Here is a 16,154-nt window from a genome sequence, read left to right on the forward strand (position 1 = left end):
TGCGGAAAAAAAATGGGCCCTTCAAGTCCAAGAACATCCAAATAGGCCATAAGACGATAAATTGCACTTCTGATGCCAACACTTTCTGCTATTTATCTATTTATCTAATTCTTTTGGCAAAGAGCACTGCTAAGACTAGCAAAGACCAATTCAAAAATGTTATGGATCGGGGGCACACCAGGAAACACACACAAGCAATAACACAAGAGATTTAACGTGGTTCGGCAAGTCGCCTACGTCCACGGGCAGCGGATTCACTATATGGAGAAATGGAATTACAATTCAATCTGTATTCTCTCTCTGTATTCACTCACAACTCACCACATTTATCTCTGCTCTCTCTACCTCTATTTATACACAGCAAGGGAGAGAGATGGCTGGCCTTGCACATGGCCAGCTGGTCATTCAACGGAGAGAGTTGTTAACCTTGGCGGCTTGTTGGTTGGCAGCCGCAATCAAGGAACGTTGGTGTGATGCTTTCATACTGATGAGAATCACCCCTTTCACATGGGGTGATATCAACAAATCACGCCCTCAACCCATGTGAGGTGATCTATTGCACACACTGCTGTTAATCTTGTCACGCCCAAATTCAACATAGTTCGCATCTCCTGAAGATAGAGATAATACACCAGAGATACAAGAGGAGGAGGGAATCCTACATCCTCAACTCAACTCACACTACTCTCTGGTTTGGAGAGAGCCTCTGCTCCTATCCCCCACAGATCTCTTCCCCGCTTCCTGTCTCGGACGTCTTCACCTACTATGCTTGAACTTGTGTAACCAAGATATCATACACCCCCTGATTGGATGTCCTGCACCCCCTGCTGGGATGCCCTTGACTATCATGCCTTTGCCCTCTGTCCATAGTGATCAATCAACACTGCCTTGCACCCGAAGGTGCCTAGTTCCGAGAGATGTTGACCAAGTCCAAACAATGTTGGAACTTGATCCCAGGAACCACTTCTGTGAGCATATCGGTCGAATTATCTGCAGTACTAATCTTTTGAAGCAGAATATCCCCTTCATTCACAATTTCTCAGATGAAATGGAAACGGACATCAATGTGCTTGGTGCGAGAATGATGAACCTGGTTCTTTGCCAAACAAATGGCACTCTGATTGTCACAGTACACCTCAACATGCTTCTGAACAATACGCAAGTCCTCAATCAACCCGTGTAGCCAAATAGCTTCCTTAAAGGCTTCCGTCACTGCCATGTACTCTGCCTCTGTAGTAAACAAACCCACCGTTGACTGAAGCGTTGACCTCCAACTCACCGACCCTTTAGCAAGCGTAAATACATACCCTGTTGTTGTTCGGCGTTTGTCCAAGTCACCAGCATAATCTGAGTCCACATATCCAACCAGATTCTGTCCGAGTCGGTTATCTCTCTCGAACTTCAATCCTAGATTAACTGTGCCATGTATGTACCTTAGGATCCATTTCACTGCCTGCCAGTGATCTTTTCCTGGATCATGCATATACCTGCTTACCATACTCACAGCATGCGAGATGTCAGGCCTTGTACAAACCATAGCATACATTAATGCACCAACTGTATTTGCATATGGAACTTGTGCCATATACTTCTGTTCTTCTTCTGTGCGCGGAGACATTGAAGCCAGGTTTCATTGCAAATATTCTGACGATCCCATGATATCAAAATTTTGTTTCGATAGTTAGTCATTTAGATGCAATAATACTTTAATAGGGCCGCCAATCATGAATACGAATAAACATTTCTGTAACCATTTTAATAGACAAGAAAACTGCAAGAGATATTTTAGAAAGCCTTGTAAATCAATCCTACGCATCATGTTTAAATTCTTAACTCACAAATAACGTATGATTCATGACAAAGCAAACAATGGTCTCATGAGGGCTCCAACGCCGTAACTCAAAAGTAAGCCCCGTCAATATATTTCTGCTCGTCAACTTCCAGATATTAAACTATATTCTGAAAATGGAAGTTAAAAACCAAAATATCTAAGTATAACGACCAAAACCCCCCCATATAATTAGAATCATTTGAGTTTCTGTTAGCACCATAAATCTGCAATTTTATTATTATTTATTTTTTATACAATTGCAGGACATGTGGCATCCTCCTACTCATTTGGAGGTTATGAGAAGTTATGAAATGTGGAAAGATGATGGAGAATAAAGTGGAGAACATGGAGCATGAAGTGGAGGTTGAAGGAAGTTATGGAAGATCATGGAGTATGAAATGGAGGAGGTGGAAGAGTAAGTAGTTTTAGATAGTTTTTTCCTACAAGTGTTTGCCTATAAATAGCCATTCATGGCTACATTGTAAAGGATCCCAAAATTCATAATCAAAGACAATTGATTTTAATATTTCTTGTCATTTTCCTTATTTTAGGAGTAGTTTAACATAGATTTATATTTCGAAGCATTTATTTTCAGCATTTCCTTTTCAAAGCATTTTATGTGCTTCCTTTTCGAAGCATAGAAGTAGAGGTAAGTAATTATTACTTTGATTGTTCACTCAATCGTCTTTCTCCGTCTCCCTCATTCTTCTTTTAATTTTTCTTTTCTCTACACTTGGCAATTTTGAAGTCCTCTTCATTGAGGCAAAAGAACCGTCAACGCAATCGCTTGATAATTGGCTTGAATTTAATCTGTAAGGATTTTTCAATCCTTGCTAGCACGCTCGCATTTATAATATTTTCCTTCGTAGGAAAAATAAGCCAACAGTTTCGAAAACAAATAAAACTTTATATTCGGGATTTTATCATGAAAATGACTTGCCTTGTAGGATTATAAATAGTATTTTCCATCAGATGATAACTAAAGTTATTTTACAAATATCGCACGAGATATTTAGGCACTGGCATTTTACAAAAGAAAATATAAGTATGCTCACAATTCATATATACTCTATGTATCGTACAAACTAGGATATTCACCATTCATGAGATGGAAAACAATAGTATGACCCAGATTACGACCATATAATAGAGGTACAACCAATATTCTGAAAATTACGAAGCTACCCTTGACTCCTTGAACCTAATGAAACAAAAATGAATGTGTTCAGCAGCAGAAATGCTACTAAAAGCAACTCTAAACTTCAATGGTTGGGATAGTCTGCAATTTGTTGACATCCTTATTCTTGCTGGAAGCATAAAATTCATCTGGATTTTGATCCTCCAACGTCCTAGTTTTCAAAATCAAGATCATGGTGTTGCTTTGGTGTGTTTTTGTATCTACAATATCTATTTTAACTAGTTTATCTTTCAAATCATCATGGTGATCTCCATTAGGAGCATAAATGGGAGGTCAAACACAAGGCAATGGTTGCAGTAACAAAGTTTGAACCATGGGGAGGCTGAAACTTAAATTCATTGCTTCCGATCCCTTTATGTTACTTAAGATTCTTAAGTATCAATGGAAGCCTTTTAAGGATCGAGTGATTCCAATCCAAAGAATCGTCTTCTACTTCCAAAGAACTTATCCTCAAAGCATGTTCTTTCATAACTAGAAATTATTTGGAAGCATCAAATTTTGATCTGAATGTGTTTAGCAACCGAAATATTACTAAAAGCAACCCTCAACTTATTCCGTTAAATAATGCCAAAACATGTGGCATGTTAAATTACAGATTTTCTCCATTGCTCCTTCCCAAACCCCATATTTAAATAAATAAATAAAAACCTTAACCCTGAGTTAAGTTATGCCAAAGTATTGTGATTTTGAAACTCCAGGCTTGCATCTATGAAGGCATAATTTCTTCTAGGATTATAAATTGATATGCAGACACGTGTGTTCCACCATGTCAGTGCTCTACTATTTTTGTCGAACACATACACAACACCCATTTTGGAGTGTCTATGCTAGGTAACAAGTATGAAAGCCAACCTTGTAGAACTTACAATATTTTAACCTTGTAAATTGAAGGATGGGAAAATGCAACAAGAGCAGTTTTGTTATAGCCAGCGGAAGATAATAGACCTTTTGGTGCTGGTGGCTACAGAGTCGCCTCCTGCTCGAGCAGTGCGTAAGAGGCACCACACAAGCACTCAAGGAGATCACACGTAAACTCCTTTATTGAGAATGCCGCCTCTCTAGCGTCTTCCAACACAAAACATTACAATCTTCCAAATGCTTGAGCAATTCGACAAGTTTGAATCATGACAGATATACTAGGAGAAAGGTGAATCATTGTGATTACATTTACATGGAATTTTTTTTTTTTTAACCAATTGATTTTCTAGTATTGATTGAAACATAAATTTCTTGTAGGGTGTTGCTATGGGCAATTTGCCATCTTGAAGCATAAAAATAAAAATAAAATAAATAAATAATTATCATGGTCAAAGTTGCTATAAAACCAGTCAATCCTAGATACAATAGCAACTTCTTGCAATTATAGTTTTTTCAGATTCATCTGTTGTATATTATCACCAACCTTGATGTAGATGTTGTGTGGAGAGCCTAGGGAAAATTCAACAATATCAAGATAGTTGATAGTTTTGAATATAAAGTAAAAGAATCATACAAATTATGCAAATCCAAAGGATAGAAACGATCACACGATACCAAGATTTATGCATCCACAAGCAAAAGGAATGATCCATTATTTATAGAGAACAATGCTCCAAAAAACTATGACGGTGACAAAGAAATCTCTCACAATACTCACCACTCAAATATAAGTTCTCTCACCAAATCCAAAATCCTCTCTACAAAAGTCTCACGTAAACGAAGTTCCAACCAAAAGACATCAAGAATAAATCTCACAAGGAGACACCAATAGATCCAGTTAAACTTAACCATAGATCCCTAGTAAAGAAGAAAGACAAACAAATCCCTAACTCTCTAACTCACTAAGAACGAGAGATAAAATCTCAACAAATCAAGACTTCGAAGAAATCGCCAAGAATCTATGGAACACTAACAAAACAACCTCCAACAGGCCCCGAGGATGACAAAGCTCCACCAATATATGAAGTAGAATGCCAAGCAAAGATTCACAAAAATCTTCCAAGACCAACGAAGACGGATCCATCAAAGAGAACCGACCAAAGGCCAAACCAAATACTCGAAGGCCTACCAACAAAACCGCCCATGGCGTCTCCCAAGGAACTGAAAAGTCAAACTAAAGATGTGAAGGTCTTCACATATTTATAGCCAAAATAATCATCTTCCTAAAGCTAATCCAAAACAAAACAGGTTTCCTTCTAATCTAACCTAAAACTAATTGGGAAACACCAAAGCAAAGCTTTTAGGAAGTACAATCCAAGTCAAATAGGTTTTCCCACAAATTCCAAACTCAAACATACAAAGAATGGGAGTCTAGTTACCCAAACCTAGTAAAATACTCTGTTTAAATTTTTCTAAGGCAGCAAGCTGCGCCCCGATGTATGTGCGGCCAAGCATACTCTAGGAGTTCCTGAGTGGACCAAACTTGCGCCTAAGCGCACGGAGATGAACCAAAAATGAGCCAAATTAAACAATAGTTCAGTTATATTAACTTTATGGTTATATCTTTTGATTATTCATTTGACTCTCTCTCTCTCTCTCTCTCTCTTCTTTTTTCAATGGGCTACACTACAGGAGTATGAAATTTTGATATGGTTGAGATTTCTTCTTATGTAATCAGGTTGGATGGGGACGTAAAAACAAAAGTGCTTCAACTGAAAATAACTATACCAAATCAAACTAAACTAATCTTTTGCCTCAATCAAGTAAGGTTAACTACATGAATCTTTTTTCAACATTTCACTCTACATTGACTATATGCTCAGCTAGAAAATAACTTAGGCTGTGTCATGCTTAGTGTTTCACTTTTTACAGTTGATTTTAAGCCCGAATAAAGAGAATGGTTGTGTTATGTAGTGTGACAGTCAAAAACAAAATTTGTCCTAATAAGGAGAATGCCCCTTCGTTCTTTCCCCATCTCCCTACAACTTTGTTTAGAAGTTGCCATTTCAGCATGTATTATACCTTAAATGCACTAGTGAATAGATAAATAAAAAATCAAAAATCAAAGACAGAAGAAAAATCTTTATAGAGTCCTCCAATTTTCTCAAAGAAATGACTAGAACCATTGTAGGTACTTATAATGCCCTAAATATTCTATACAGACCCTAATACTTCCAACTATTGAGCCTATGTCCAATATTCATTCACCCTCAATTATAGCTGTTCATTTTGTGTCAAAAACACTGTTCTATACAATGCATTGGATCAGCAGCTTTTTGTAACTAAGAAAGTAAAAGTTTTAAGCATCCTTGCCCAACTTTTTAATAGCCAATTTTATTTTTTTTTAACTTGTTTAATTTATTTTTACTCTATAAACTTTAAATAAAAGTAGCACCAAATAGAGATACTATATCAAAATCAGGTGTATGTCAAAGGTTGGAGTGCTGCTACTTGCTCTCACCAAAATTCTTTGTCACGCCTACCTTCTATAGATTCCCATCTAGGTATTTAATATTTTTTTTCTTTGCGTGTCAGTGTTTAGGGTTGGTTTATTTGGTGATTTTATTTTTTTTCCCTCATCATCTTTTATGAATTTTTTTTTTAATTTTAAAAAGCTTTAGGCTTCTAAATTTAATTTGATGAGACGAGCAATAAAATTAAAAATTTCAAAAAAAAATCCATAAAAAATAAAAATTAGGCAAAAATAGTGAACTTTTTTGGCTTTTCAATTTTGTTTTTTTAGAATTTTTCAAAAAAAAAAAAAATACTTTTTAGATTCGTCTACACAAAATCAATTGGAAAAGTAAAAATTGACATAATTTTTAAAAAATGTCACTCAAGACTAAAGAATTCAAAAAAAATGTGACTTTCTTTGGTGTTCCCAAACTCCCACAGCGCAGGGCAAGTTTGATTGGGAATATTGGAGTATAGGATTGAAATTCTCAATTCACGAGATTCATGGTTGTTTTGGAAATTAATTATTTTAGTTAATTTTTTAACTTTTTATGATAAGACGTGCAAAAAAATAGGGACAAGAGTTAACTTTTTCGAAGTGATTTTTTGGCTATTTTAGCTGGTTTCCAAACTTGCCCCCACATTCCATTAATTGGTTGTAATTTTTGTTATCCTGATTAGATTTTAATGCACATTTTATCTAACAAAATTTATAGATCTTTTAAAATTTTGATTGGGCGTATTGTAGTATAGGATTGAATTTTTTGGAAAATTTGGTCAAAATCCCCCCATAATAAAATTATAATGCATTAAGAACAAGTACAAAAAGTTTTCCTTGAAAAATCTAGCACATACCACTATTTTTAAAATATCTTTAGTGAGTAATTTAATATTTTAAACTTTAAAATGATATAACTTTTGATCTAAATGTTGGTTTTTAATAAAATTAGTATTTTTAGAATTCTCTTATTAAGATCTATCAAACAAGATTTAGGTTGACTATGAAAGTCTTTAAATAAAAAAAAAATAACGTCAAGTAAACAGTAACATTACTCTGTTTAACAATAACATTTTACTTTGATTAATAATAACATTTTACTTTAATTCATAGTAACATGTTATTGACTACTAGAGTAAAACTTTACTATCTTCGTAAACAGGGTATCAGTAATAAGAAAAACAGAATATGAACTGAAAGAGATTCTACAAGTTCCTTCACTACAAGTTCACAAATAAGTCAACAACAATTCAATAATAAATTAACAACAATTCAATATACCTGAAGGATGCTCTATAATCTACAATCAACAAACTCAACAAATTCTGTCTAATCCCACAAAATTTTCAATCAATAGGCCTAATCATTCAACCAAACTTTCCTTATTCACACTGGTTTCTACACCCAACACTAATTTCATCAAAACCCAAAAAGACCAAATCCAAGCCCACTTTCACTGCAATGATTGGCATGAAAGCTTCTTCATCTCAGAACCCGTCTTCTTCTTCGTTTTAGTTTATAAATTTTTGGAATTGAATTTTGATTTCTTAGGGTCTTCATTTCAGTGAGACGAATAATGTTGGCGATTGACTTGTTTCTACTCTCTCACTAATTAGCTTTTAGAAAAATTGAGTTCTTCAGCACATTTAATTTGTATTTTACATTACCACCTTGTTTACTTCTTCAGTGTGTTGTATATGTTACGACCCAACCCCGAGGTTGGATGTCGTAACTAGTTGATTTCTAAAGTTACCAAGGATTAATTATGAATTAAAATGAATTAATAACGCAGCGGAGTAAAATAAAAGGCGTACATATAAATATTTATTGTACTTAAAATGTACATTAGAGCTTTTATTTAATTAAAAAGAGTCAGACAATAATTACAAATAAATAAAAACGAAACAAAACACTGTGTTTATTCCAAGCTCTAGTTCTGCTTTATGAGGTAAAAAAAACTCCTCCCTAAGTTTCATTACCTGAATGGGTTTAACAACTATAAGTACATGGTAGAGTGAAATTATACTGAAAATATAAGTTATAAAAGTCACCATGGATAATTATTTAGGCTAAACAGTAAATAGTTTGGTTCGAATAAATAAATCATTTTAAATAGCAAAAATATCATGCAGAAATCATATAAGTAAAATAATCATAACCATGGTACAAAACATAACAGAGGGTCAATGGATTCATGACAAACAGAGGATTACTAAACTGACTAATCAGATGGCCAGTGTTATTTAAGTTCCCAAAGGCATGTGACCTCCGTGATGGTACTTATAAAACACATCAGTAAATATCAAATCTCCAAATTATAAACATTTTATATCCATGGATTTCCCTTGTAAACCAATAGAGTTCATAAAATAAATAACATAATTGAAATGTTAATATAATTTATAAAGCATGATTTACAAAAAACAATTTTACATAAAATAATTTATTGTTATTCAAGGTATAATACAACTCACCTAAATAACGACTCTTATTTTATTTTTATTTTTTTTGTTACAGGAAAGTCTTCCTCATCTCCCGTAGGTCTAAGGCAGCGCCCCTTATAGAGGTCATTAAGGTGTTCTATTTTCCGCTCTGAGTCAGAGACTATAACCTGAAAGCTTGTCCTGACCTCTGAAGACAAGTTTTGCTTAAGTTAGAACTCGCGCAACGAGAGAACTTTGAACCCCCACCAAATACTGTAATAACAACAATTTAAAACTAACCTCCTAACCAACGGAGCACTTTCACTATGCTGATTCCTTTCTCCCTTGGTCACTTCAACCTCCAAGAATTCACCTATTTATATAGGTGATTCACTTAACAAGACTTGGGTCAAGTCTCTAAGCACCACTTATTTGCCACCCCTCATTGTTTTCGTCCTTACCACAATTCAAAGTTTATCCAAACAAATAGCTAATTATCCTATAATCCAAATATTAAACTAATTGTATTACCATCCTTCTCTCTCTTTTTCTTTCTTTCTTTTTTTTTTTTCTTTTTTTTTTTTAAATCATAATGACCCCTAACTTAAATTAAATTATATTTTAAGTATATCCAATATATATATTTTCTCTAATCATAATTAATTGATATTAATGCAGAGTTAAAATGATTTAAATATTTGGGGTGTCACAGTATACATTGTTGCGTTCTTTCACACTCTCTGAGATATATACATAGTTGCAAGGTTGTGTAGAAGATAGAGAAAAAATAGTAGTTTATCCTTCATGGAGGAAACGCTTGTTGCTCAAGGGGTTTAGGAAGTAAAATTTTTGGATTATCCTTTACACATTAACATGTTGGGCCTAGGGGGTTTTGGCTAAATTTCCCAATTATTAATTCACGGGACTCATATTCTATTATTTGGTTGTAATTTTTGTTATTTTGATTAGATTTCAATTGATATTCTATTCAACAAAATTTACAAATTTTTTAATCCTACAACTAAATATTAAAAAAAAAGAAGACTCAATTAGTACATATTAATGTGTGTTTGAGAGAGAAAATATTAGGTACGCATCTAATCTTTGGCATAGTGCACAAAGCAGTTGTCCTATGACTTAAACTCATAATCTCAAGGTTATTAGATTAAAATTTTACCATTAAACCAATGGTTACCTATTGCCCTACAACTAATATACAAAACAATTATATAATTGCAATTATATATTTTCATATATACTGCAAAATAAAATAGACAAAAGATAATTATTTATCGCACTAATCTAACGGAATAACTAATGTTACACGAATCACATGAATGGTTAATCTGTTCACTATTAATTATGCTAATCAAATAGGACCTTATTGAATTGCCACAACCAATTTCCACCACCTCAACCAAGTTATTGATTCTTGGAATTTTCTTGATTTTTTTATTTGTTTTTTCCACGTTGATCTCTGGTGACATTGGGGAGAGGAGCACCAGCGGAAGTGAGATGAGATGAGCTAAAGAGTAGTGGTAGTTGGGAAAGTGGTGGTGCATAGACATAGGGAAATGAAGTGTGGAAGCGTGATGGGAGGAAAAGTAATGTTGTTATTTCATGACTCTCGTTAACGGAGTTGACTTTTGAGGACATCGGTGGAGCCGGTGTTATATTTTGTCAAACTAATAGGCCAGCTACAATTTAAGCAAATTGTTAGAGGGGGTAAATGTAATTTGCTTAAATTTTAGCCAGAGTCAACATTTTGGATGCCACAAAGTCTTTTCTGATCCAACTCCATCTTTAGAACACAAACTTGAGAGAGATAGCAGAGCACCGAAACGGGGCTATGGAAGCAGTAAACAATTGTGTCTTGGAGAAACTGATCAAAAAAATGGATGAGTATGCGAGAGAGGAAGCCAAAGAAAGAGAAAGACAAAGACAAAGACAAAGAAAGATAGAGAGATGGAAACAGAGAGAGGGATTCGGGAGGGAGATGGGTGAAAATTATTGTGTCTTGGAGAAACTGAATCATCGAATGATCAGTAAGGCGTGCAATTGGACCGCAGATCAGATTGATCATATCGACTCCTTTTACAATAGGCTAAGATTCCTAGCAATCATTCTCAAGGATATGGACAAGAAGCAGCAGTAGCAGCAGCATGAGCTGAACCATGAAGCTAAAAACCTGCAGATGCAAATTTATTATGTGATCTGCAAGACAAGACAACTCATCCGTTTTTTTTTATGTTCATTTTCCAGGGCAGAGGGACATCAACAACAACGGTGACAGTTTTTTTGATATTTTGTTTGGCATAAATATCATGGAAGAGATTAAGACGATCGAGGCAAAAGTGCTGCAGTTTTATGACCAGATAAATCAGATCCAACTCCTCCTACGAGATGATAAAGATTTCAATGATGGAGTCCATTCGTCAATGTCAATGTCAATGTCAATGGAGAGCAGAACCATGGTAAATGAAGAAATTACAGTGGGCTTTGATGATGAGGCGTTGACTGTAAAAGAGCTACTTGCTGGAGGGAAGAAGCAGCTACAAATGATATCAATTGTTGGGATGCTTGGACTCGGTAAGACAACTTTAGCCACAAAACTGTACAATGATCCTTACATCACACACTACTTTCATATTCGTGCATGGACCTATGCTTCTCAATTACCTAGAAAAACAGATATGTTGTTGGACATTTTACGCTCTGTTAATGTCGTCTTTACCAATGAAATTGAAAACATGACCAATGAGAAGCTAGGCGAAAAGTTGTACAAGCAATTAAAAGGCAAGAGATATCTCATTGTCATTGATGATTTATGGGATATTGGTGTCTGGGTCGATCTTAAAGTGTATTTCCCCAATGACCACAATGGAAGTAGAGTTATGTTCACTAGTCGCCTCAAAGAGTTGGCTATGCATCCCTCACCTGATTGCCATCCTCATTGTCTGCGTTTTCTCACAGAAGAAGAGAGTTGGGAGTTATTACAATGGAAGGTGTTTCAAAATGAAAGTTGCCCTCCAGAACTGATTGAAATTGGGAAGCAAATAATGAAAAAATGTGAAGGGCTTCCACTTGCAATTGTTGTAATGGTAGGACTTCTTGCAAAGGACAACAAGGCACATGAGTCGTGGGAACAAGTTGCCCGAAGTGTAAGCTCATATATTGTTAGTGATCCAAATCAGTACTTGGACACACTAGCACTGAGTTACAATCACTTGCCTCGTCACTTGAAACCTTGCTTTCTCTATTTAGGAGCATTTCGAGAAGACCAAGAAATCCCGGTGCAGGAGTTAATTTGGTTATGGATAGCTGAGGGGTTTATACAAAAAATTGGGCAGAAAAGCTTGGAGGAAGTAGCAGAGGATTACTTAATGGATCTAATTCAGAGAAGTCTGGTAATTGTTGCTCAAAAAAGGTTTGATGGTCGAATTAAAGTATGTCGTATGCATGATTTGTTGCGTGATTTATGCTTGAAGAAAGCCAGCGAAATCAATTTCCTGCGGCGGATTCACAATTATAAAGACGCTTCTCCTTCTTCTTCTTCTTCAAGTAATTACGAAACAAATAACCAACGCCGCTTGTGCATCCATTCTTACTTCGCACCAAGATTTGGTGATTGGCTCTTAGAACCTTATTCCCCAACAGTTGTTCAATCATTATTGTGCTTCAGAAATGAGTTTCAGGAAAAAATGAGTGGCGGTGACAATTTGTTTGGTGATATGTGCTCGTTGATTTGTTGGACCTTCAAACTTCTTAGAGTGTTGGAAATATGCTATAACAATGCCTTCTTTCCAAGAGAATTAACACAACTTGTTAATTTGAGGTATTTGACAATTAATTTGAAATATTCCTGTGAATTACCGCCATCAATATCCAATCTCTCAAACCTAGAAACACTTACCATTATTTCTACACAATGGTGCAAGTTTATTTTGCCATGTAATGTTTGGAAGATTACAAAGTTGAGGCATCTTTATGCTAAAGGAAGAGCAAACTATGATGTGTCATTATGTTCTGAAGAAGCAGTAGTGGATCACAGCCATCCCTCTATATTAGAAAACCTACGAACCATCGCAAACTTCAACCCTTGTGGATCTATTCAGGATTTATTCGCAAGAACTCCTTATCTTACGAAGTTGGGAATTTGTGGACATCTGTTGTCATCAGATTCGGAGAATTTGATGTTTCCTAATCTAGAATTTTTAAGACACCTTGAGACTTTGAAGCTACACAACAATATTTTGCCCAGATACCCAAGTGCTCTCGGAGAGGTCAAGTTCCCTGCAAATATTAAAAGGGTAACCTTGAAATCTACAAGGCTAAAGTGGGAGGAGATATCAGTCCTTGGGATGCTGTTACCCAGCCTAGAGCTTCTCAAATTAGAATGTAATGCTGCCTGGGGATCGCAATGGGCAACAACTGATGGTGGGTTTCCTCGACTCAAATTCTTGAGACTGAGGAAACTCAATGTCGAGCAATGGATCACCTGCTCTAGTCACTTTCCAAGCCTTCAACACTTATCGTTGGAAGATTGTCAAAATCTCGAGGAAATACCATCTAGTTTGGGGGATATACTCACTCTGCAGCTAATTGAGGTAACCTTTTGTCATTTCTCTGTTGAGGAATCTGTCAGGAAAATTAAGGAAGAGCAAGAGAGCATTGGAAATAATTGGTTGAAAGTGCTGATTAGTCGGGATGCTGGCCCGGATACTCGGTTATCAAAAAAAAAAAAGAAAAAACAGAAAAAGGAAGCAACAATGGGGCCTTTGAGTCAAAGTGTAATGATACAACTTCTAAAGGTATTTTTTTATTTTATTTTATTTTGTTTTATTTTATTTTATTTTATATCTATGTTTAATTTTTTCTTTCTCATTTTGGATTTGACCCTACATAACAGAAAAGTAATCTACCTTGTATATATAAACTAACCTAAAACTCATGCTATGCACAGTCTCAAACAAATAATTAAAATTTTATCTTAAAAATTAAAGTCATAATTTTAAAATTTAAAAGGAAAAAGTAGTAAAAATTATGTGAATGAGTTGTTTTCATTTAAATTGCGCTAAAGTCATGTTTTAATTGTGTTGTTATTAATGCTTTATTTTAAGTATTAACTAATATATATATATATATATGTATGTCATTACGTCGAGATTAGTCGAGGTGCGTCACTTCTAAGGGGTGCTGGCCCGGATACTCGGTTATCAAAAAAAAAAAATGTATGTCATTACGTGGATTAGTAATATTTTAGAGCAAAAACATTGAATGAATTATAAAAATTACATTTAGCATATAAGATAATATATACTTTTATATTAGATTTTCTCAAATGACATAACAACTAAAATTTTTAATTTACAATTACATAATAAAATTCATTTAAAATTTGTTAAAATTGAAAACAAATTGGAGAATGAATTTTTTTTTTTTTAATAGAAAGAGTAAGCATTAACCCCTATTCCCAAGCCATCCAAAATAAGGTCATCTCTAATTCACATCAAGCTCCATCTCTAAATCATTTCACTCCTCTTGTTAACCACTTTTCAACTCGTGTTTTTAGTCCCCTTCCTAGACACACTTTTTTAATTCCCCTTCCCCCAATTACCCTTACAATTTTCAATCTTACAATCAACCTCTAATTGAACTTTGTTAGAATCTATACCGGCCATATTCTATGATCTTTATCCTCATTAACTAAACTAACCCCTTGTAAATAATCTCATCAAATGGATTATCTTTCATGTGATTATAAAAACATGGAATGGTTAGACATGTGGTGCAAGGTTAAAATTAGGTCAACTATTAAAAATATGAGGAAAAATATCAAATCAATTAGAAAATGGCTAAAAAAGATGTCATTTTCACTGGGTCAAGTATGTCTTATGTTTGGTGTAAGTTATTTCTAGCATTTGATGCAAGTCTTTTATGTGTCAGACTTTCATCCAAATGATACGAATATATAGTGCACAATTTTTTAATTTGCCTCACTGATATCTTAAAATATAAACCTAAGGTCGGACGTAAGTTTAATTGTTCACAAACTGAATATTACAACATTTGTACCAACTTATCTTAACCCTATTCCATTTAATACCTTTTCTTTGTCCTATCCAACACTGTAAACCAACATTTTTTACTTTTTAGTTTGAAATTAATTGATTTAAATATTTTAGCTATAATTAATTATATATATATAAGAGAAATTAGTCTATACATAATTAAAAATATAAATCTACAAATATTGTCTAAACGTATGAAGAATTTTTTTGATATAAATCATTTTGTTAGCCAATGTCTATATCATGGATAAAAATAGATAAAATTCTAATTTGTCCTTAATATCTCTGAATTGAACTGCTTAGACCGGTCTTAGACTTGTTGAACCATTCAACTTATAGTTAGTATTAGAAAATTATGTGTATTTAGAATTTTACCTAAATGGTAATTTTGTAATCTACTTAAAAATTTATGAATTTTGTATTTTCAATTAATTGTTCATAAATAAAAATTTTATTATAAAAATAAGTGAAAACAATAACTATTATAAGCTGGGTAAATTACACTCACCTCCCTTGAGGTTTTTGACAATTACATTGGCCTCTCCTATTTTTTCCAGAAATTAGATTGACCTCCCTTGAGGTTTATTTTTGATTTGCAAATTCCCCATTTTTGTTAGTTGATTGTTAGCTTGACTTTTTTTCTTTTTTCTTTTTTTTTTTGCGAAAGTTAGTGATTAGTTGTTTGATTATCACATAGGGGGTTTTAGTTTGATTTTGTATAACATTTGAAGTGATTATTTGTAAATTAAAAATAAAATTAATTAATTAATTTTAGGCAAACAAATTAATATGAATTATTAATGGCAAATGAAAAATACAAGAACTTGTATCTTTGTAATGCAATAAATTATATATATATATCTATAACATATATTAAAAGCAGGTAAGTGTGGTGTAACACATGGTGTTACGTTTTGTGCATCTGCCTCCTCTGTTGTAAGTCTATGGTTCTTTGTTTCTTAGGGCTTTTTTGTTTTGTCCAGATTTGGGTTGCCTACGTGTTGTTCGGCTGTGCCACACACAGAAACAAACAAATTCCATGATTCAGTCTGTAAAACGGTGGTCTTCGGGTTCTCTATTTCCCAGAGCTCCTCCCTACCACATTTGGTTCACCGACAAGGAAGAAGAAAACAAAATTTGCCCCTTCGAAGATGGGCTTTCTCACAAGAGATATATGTATATATATATATATATAATATCTTCTCGAAGGAGTGCTTGTTGTCCTCTTCTTGCATAACTGTCGGTCCTCTTCGTGCCGTAA

General features: G+C 34.3%; 1 protein-coding gene across 1 annotated transcript; it reads left to right on the forward strand.

Annotated features, from left to right (window-relative positions):
* The first annotated feature begins 11,146 nt into the window (after positions 1-11,146).
* LOC145802224 (late blight resistance protein R1-A-like) lies at positions 11,147-15,936 on the forward strand. The gene is made up of 2 exons (XM_082894905.1): positions 11,147-13,633; positions 15,877-15,936. The coding sequence occupies exons 1-2, from the start codon at positions 11,147-11,149 to the stop codon at positions 15,934-15,936; spliced, it is 2,547 nt and encodes an 848-aa protein (XP_082751031.1).
* The last annotated feature ends 218 nt before the right edge of the window (positions 15,937-16,154 follow it).

Source organism: Camellia sinensis, chromosome 11 (genome assembly GCF_055761805.1).
Source record: "Camellia sinensis isolate YWXY chromosome 11, ASM5576180v1, whole genome shotgun sequence".
Classification (NCBI taxonomy): Eukaryota; Viridiplantae; Streptophyta; class Magnoliopsida; order Ericales; family Theaceae; genus Camellia; species Camellia sinensis.

Excerpts from the sequence above, each read along its gene's own strand:
- LOC145802224 (XM_082894905.1), top strand. The coding sequence starts at position 11,147 with ATGGAAGAGATTAAGACGATCGAGGCAAAAGTGCTGCAGTTTTATGAC. Across the intron at positions 13,634-15,876 it reads TAATGATACAACTTCTAAAG|ATTTGGGTTGCCTACGTGTT; the intron begins GTATTTTTTTAT and ends TGTTTTGTCCAG.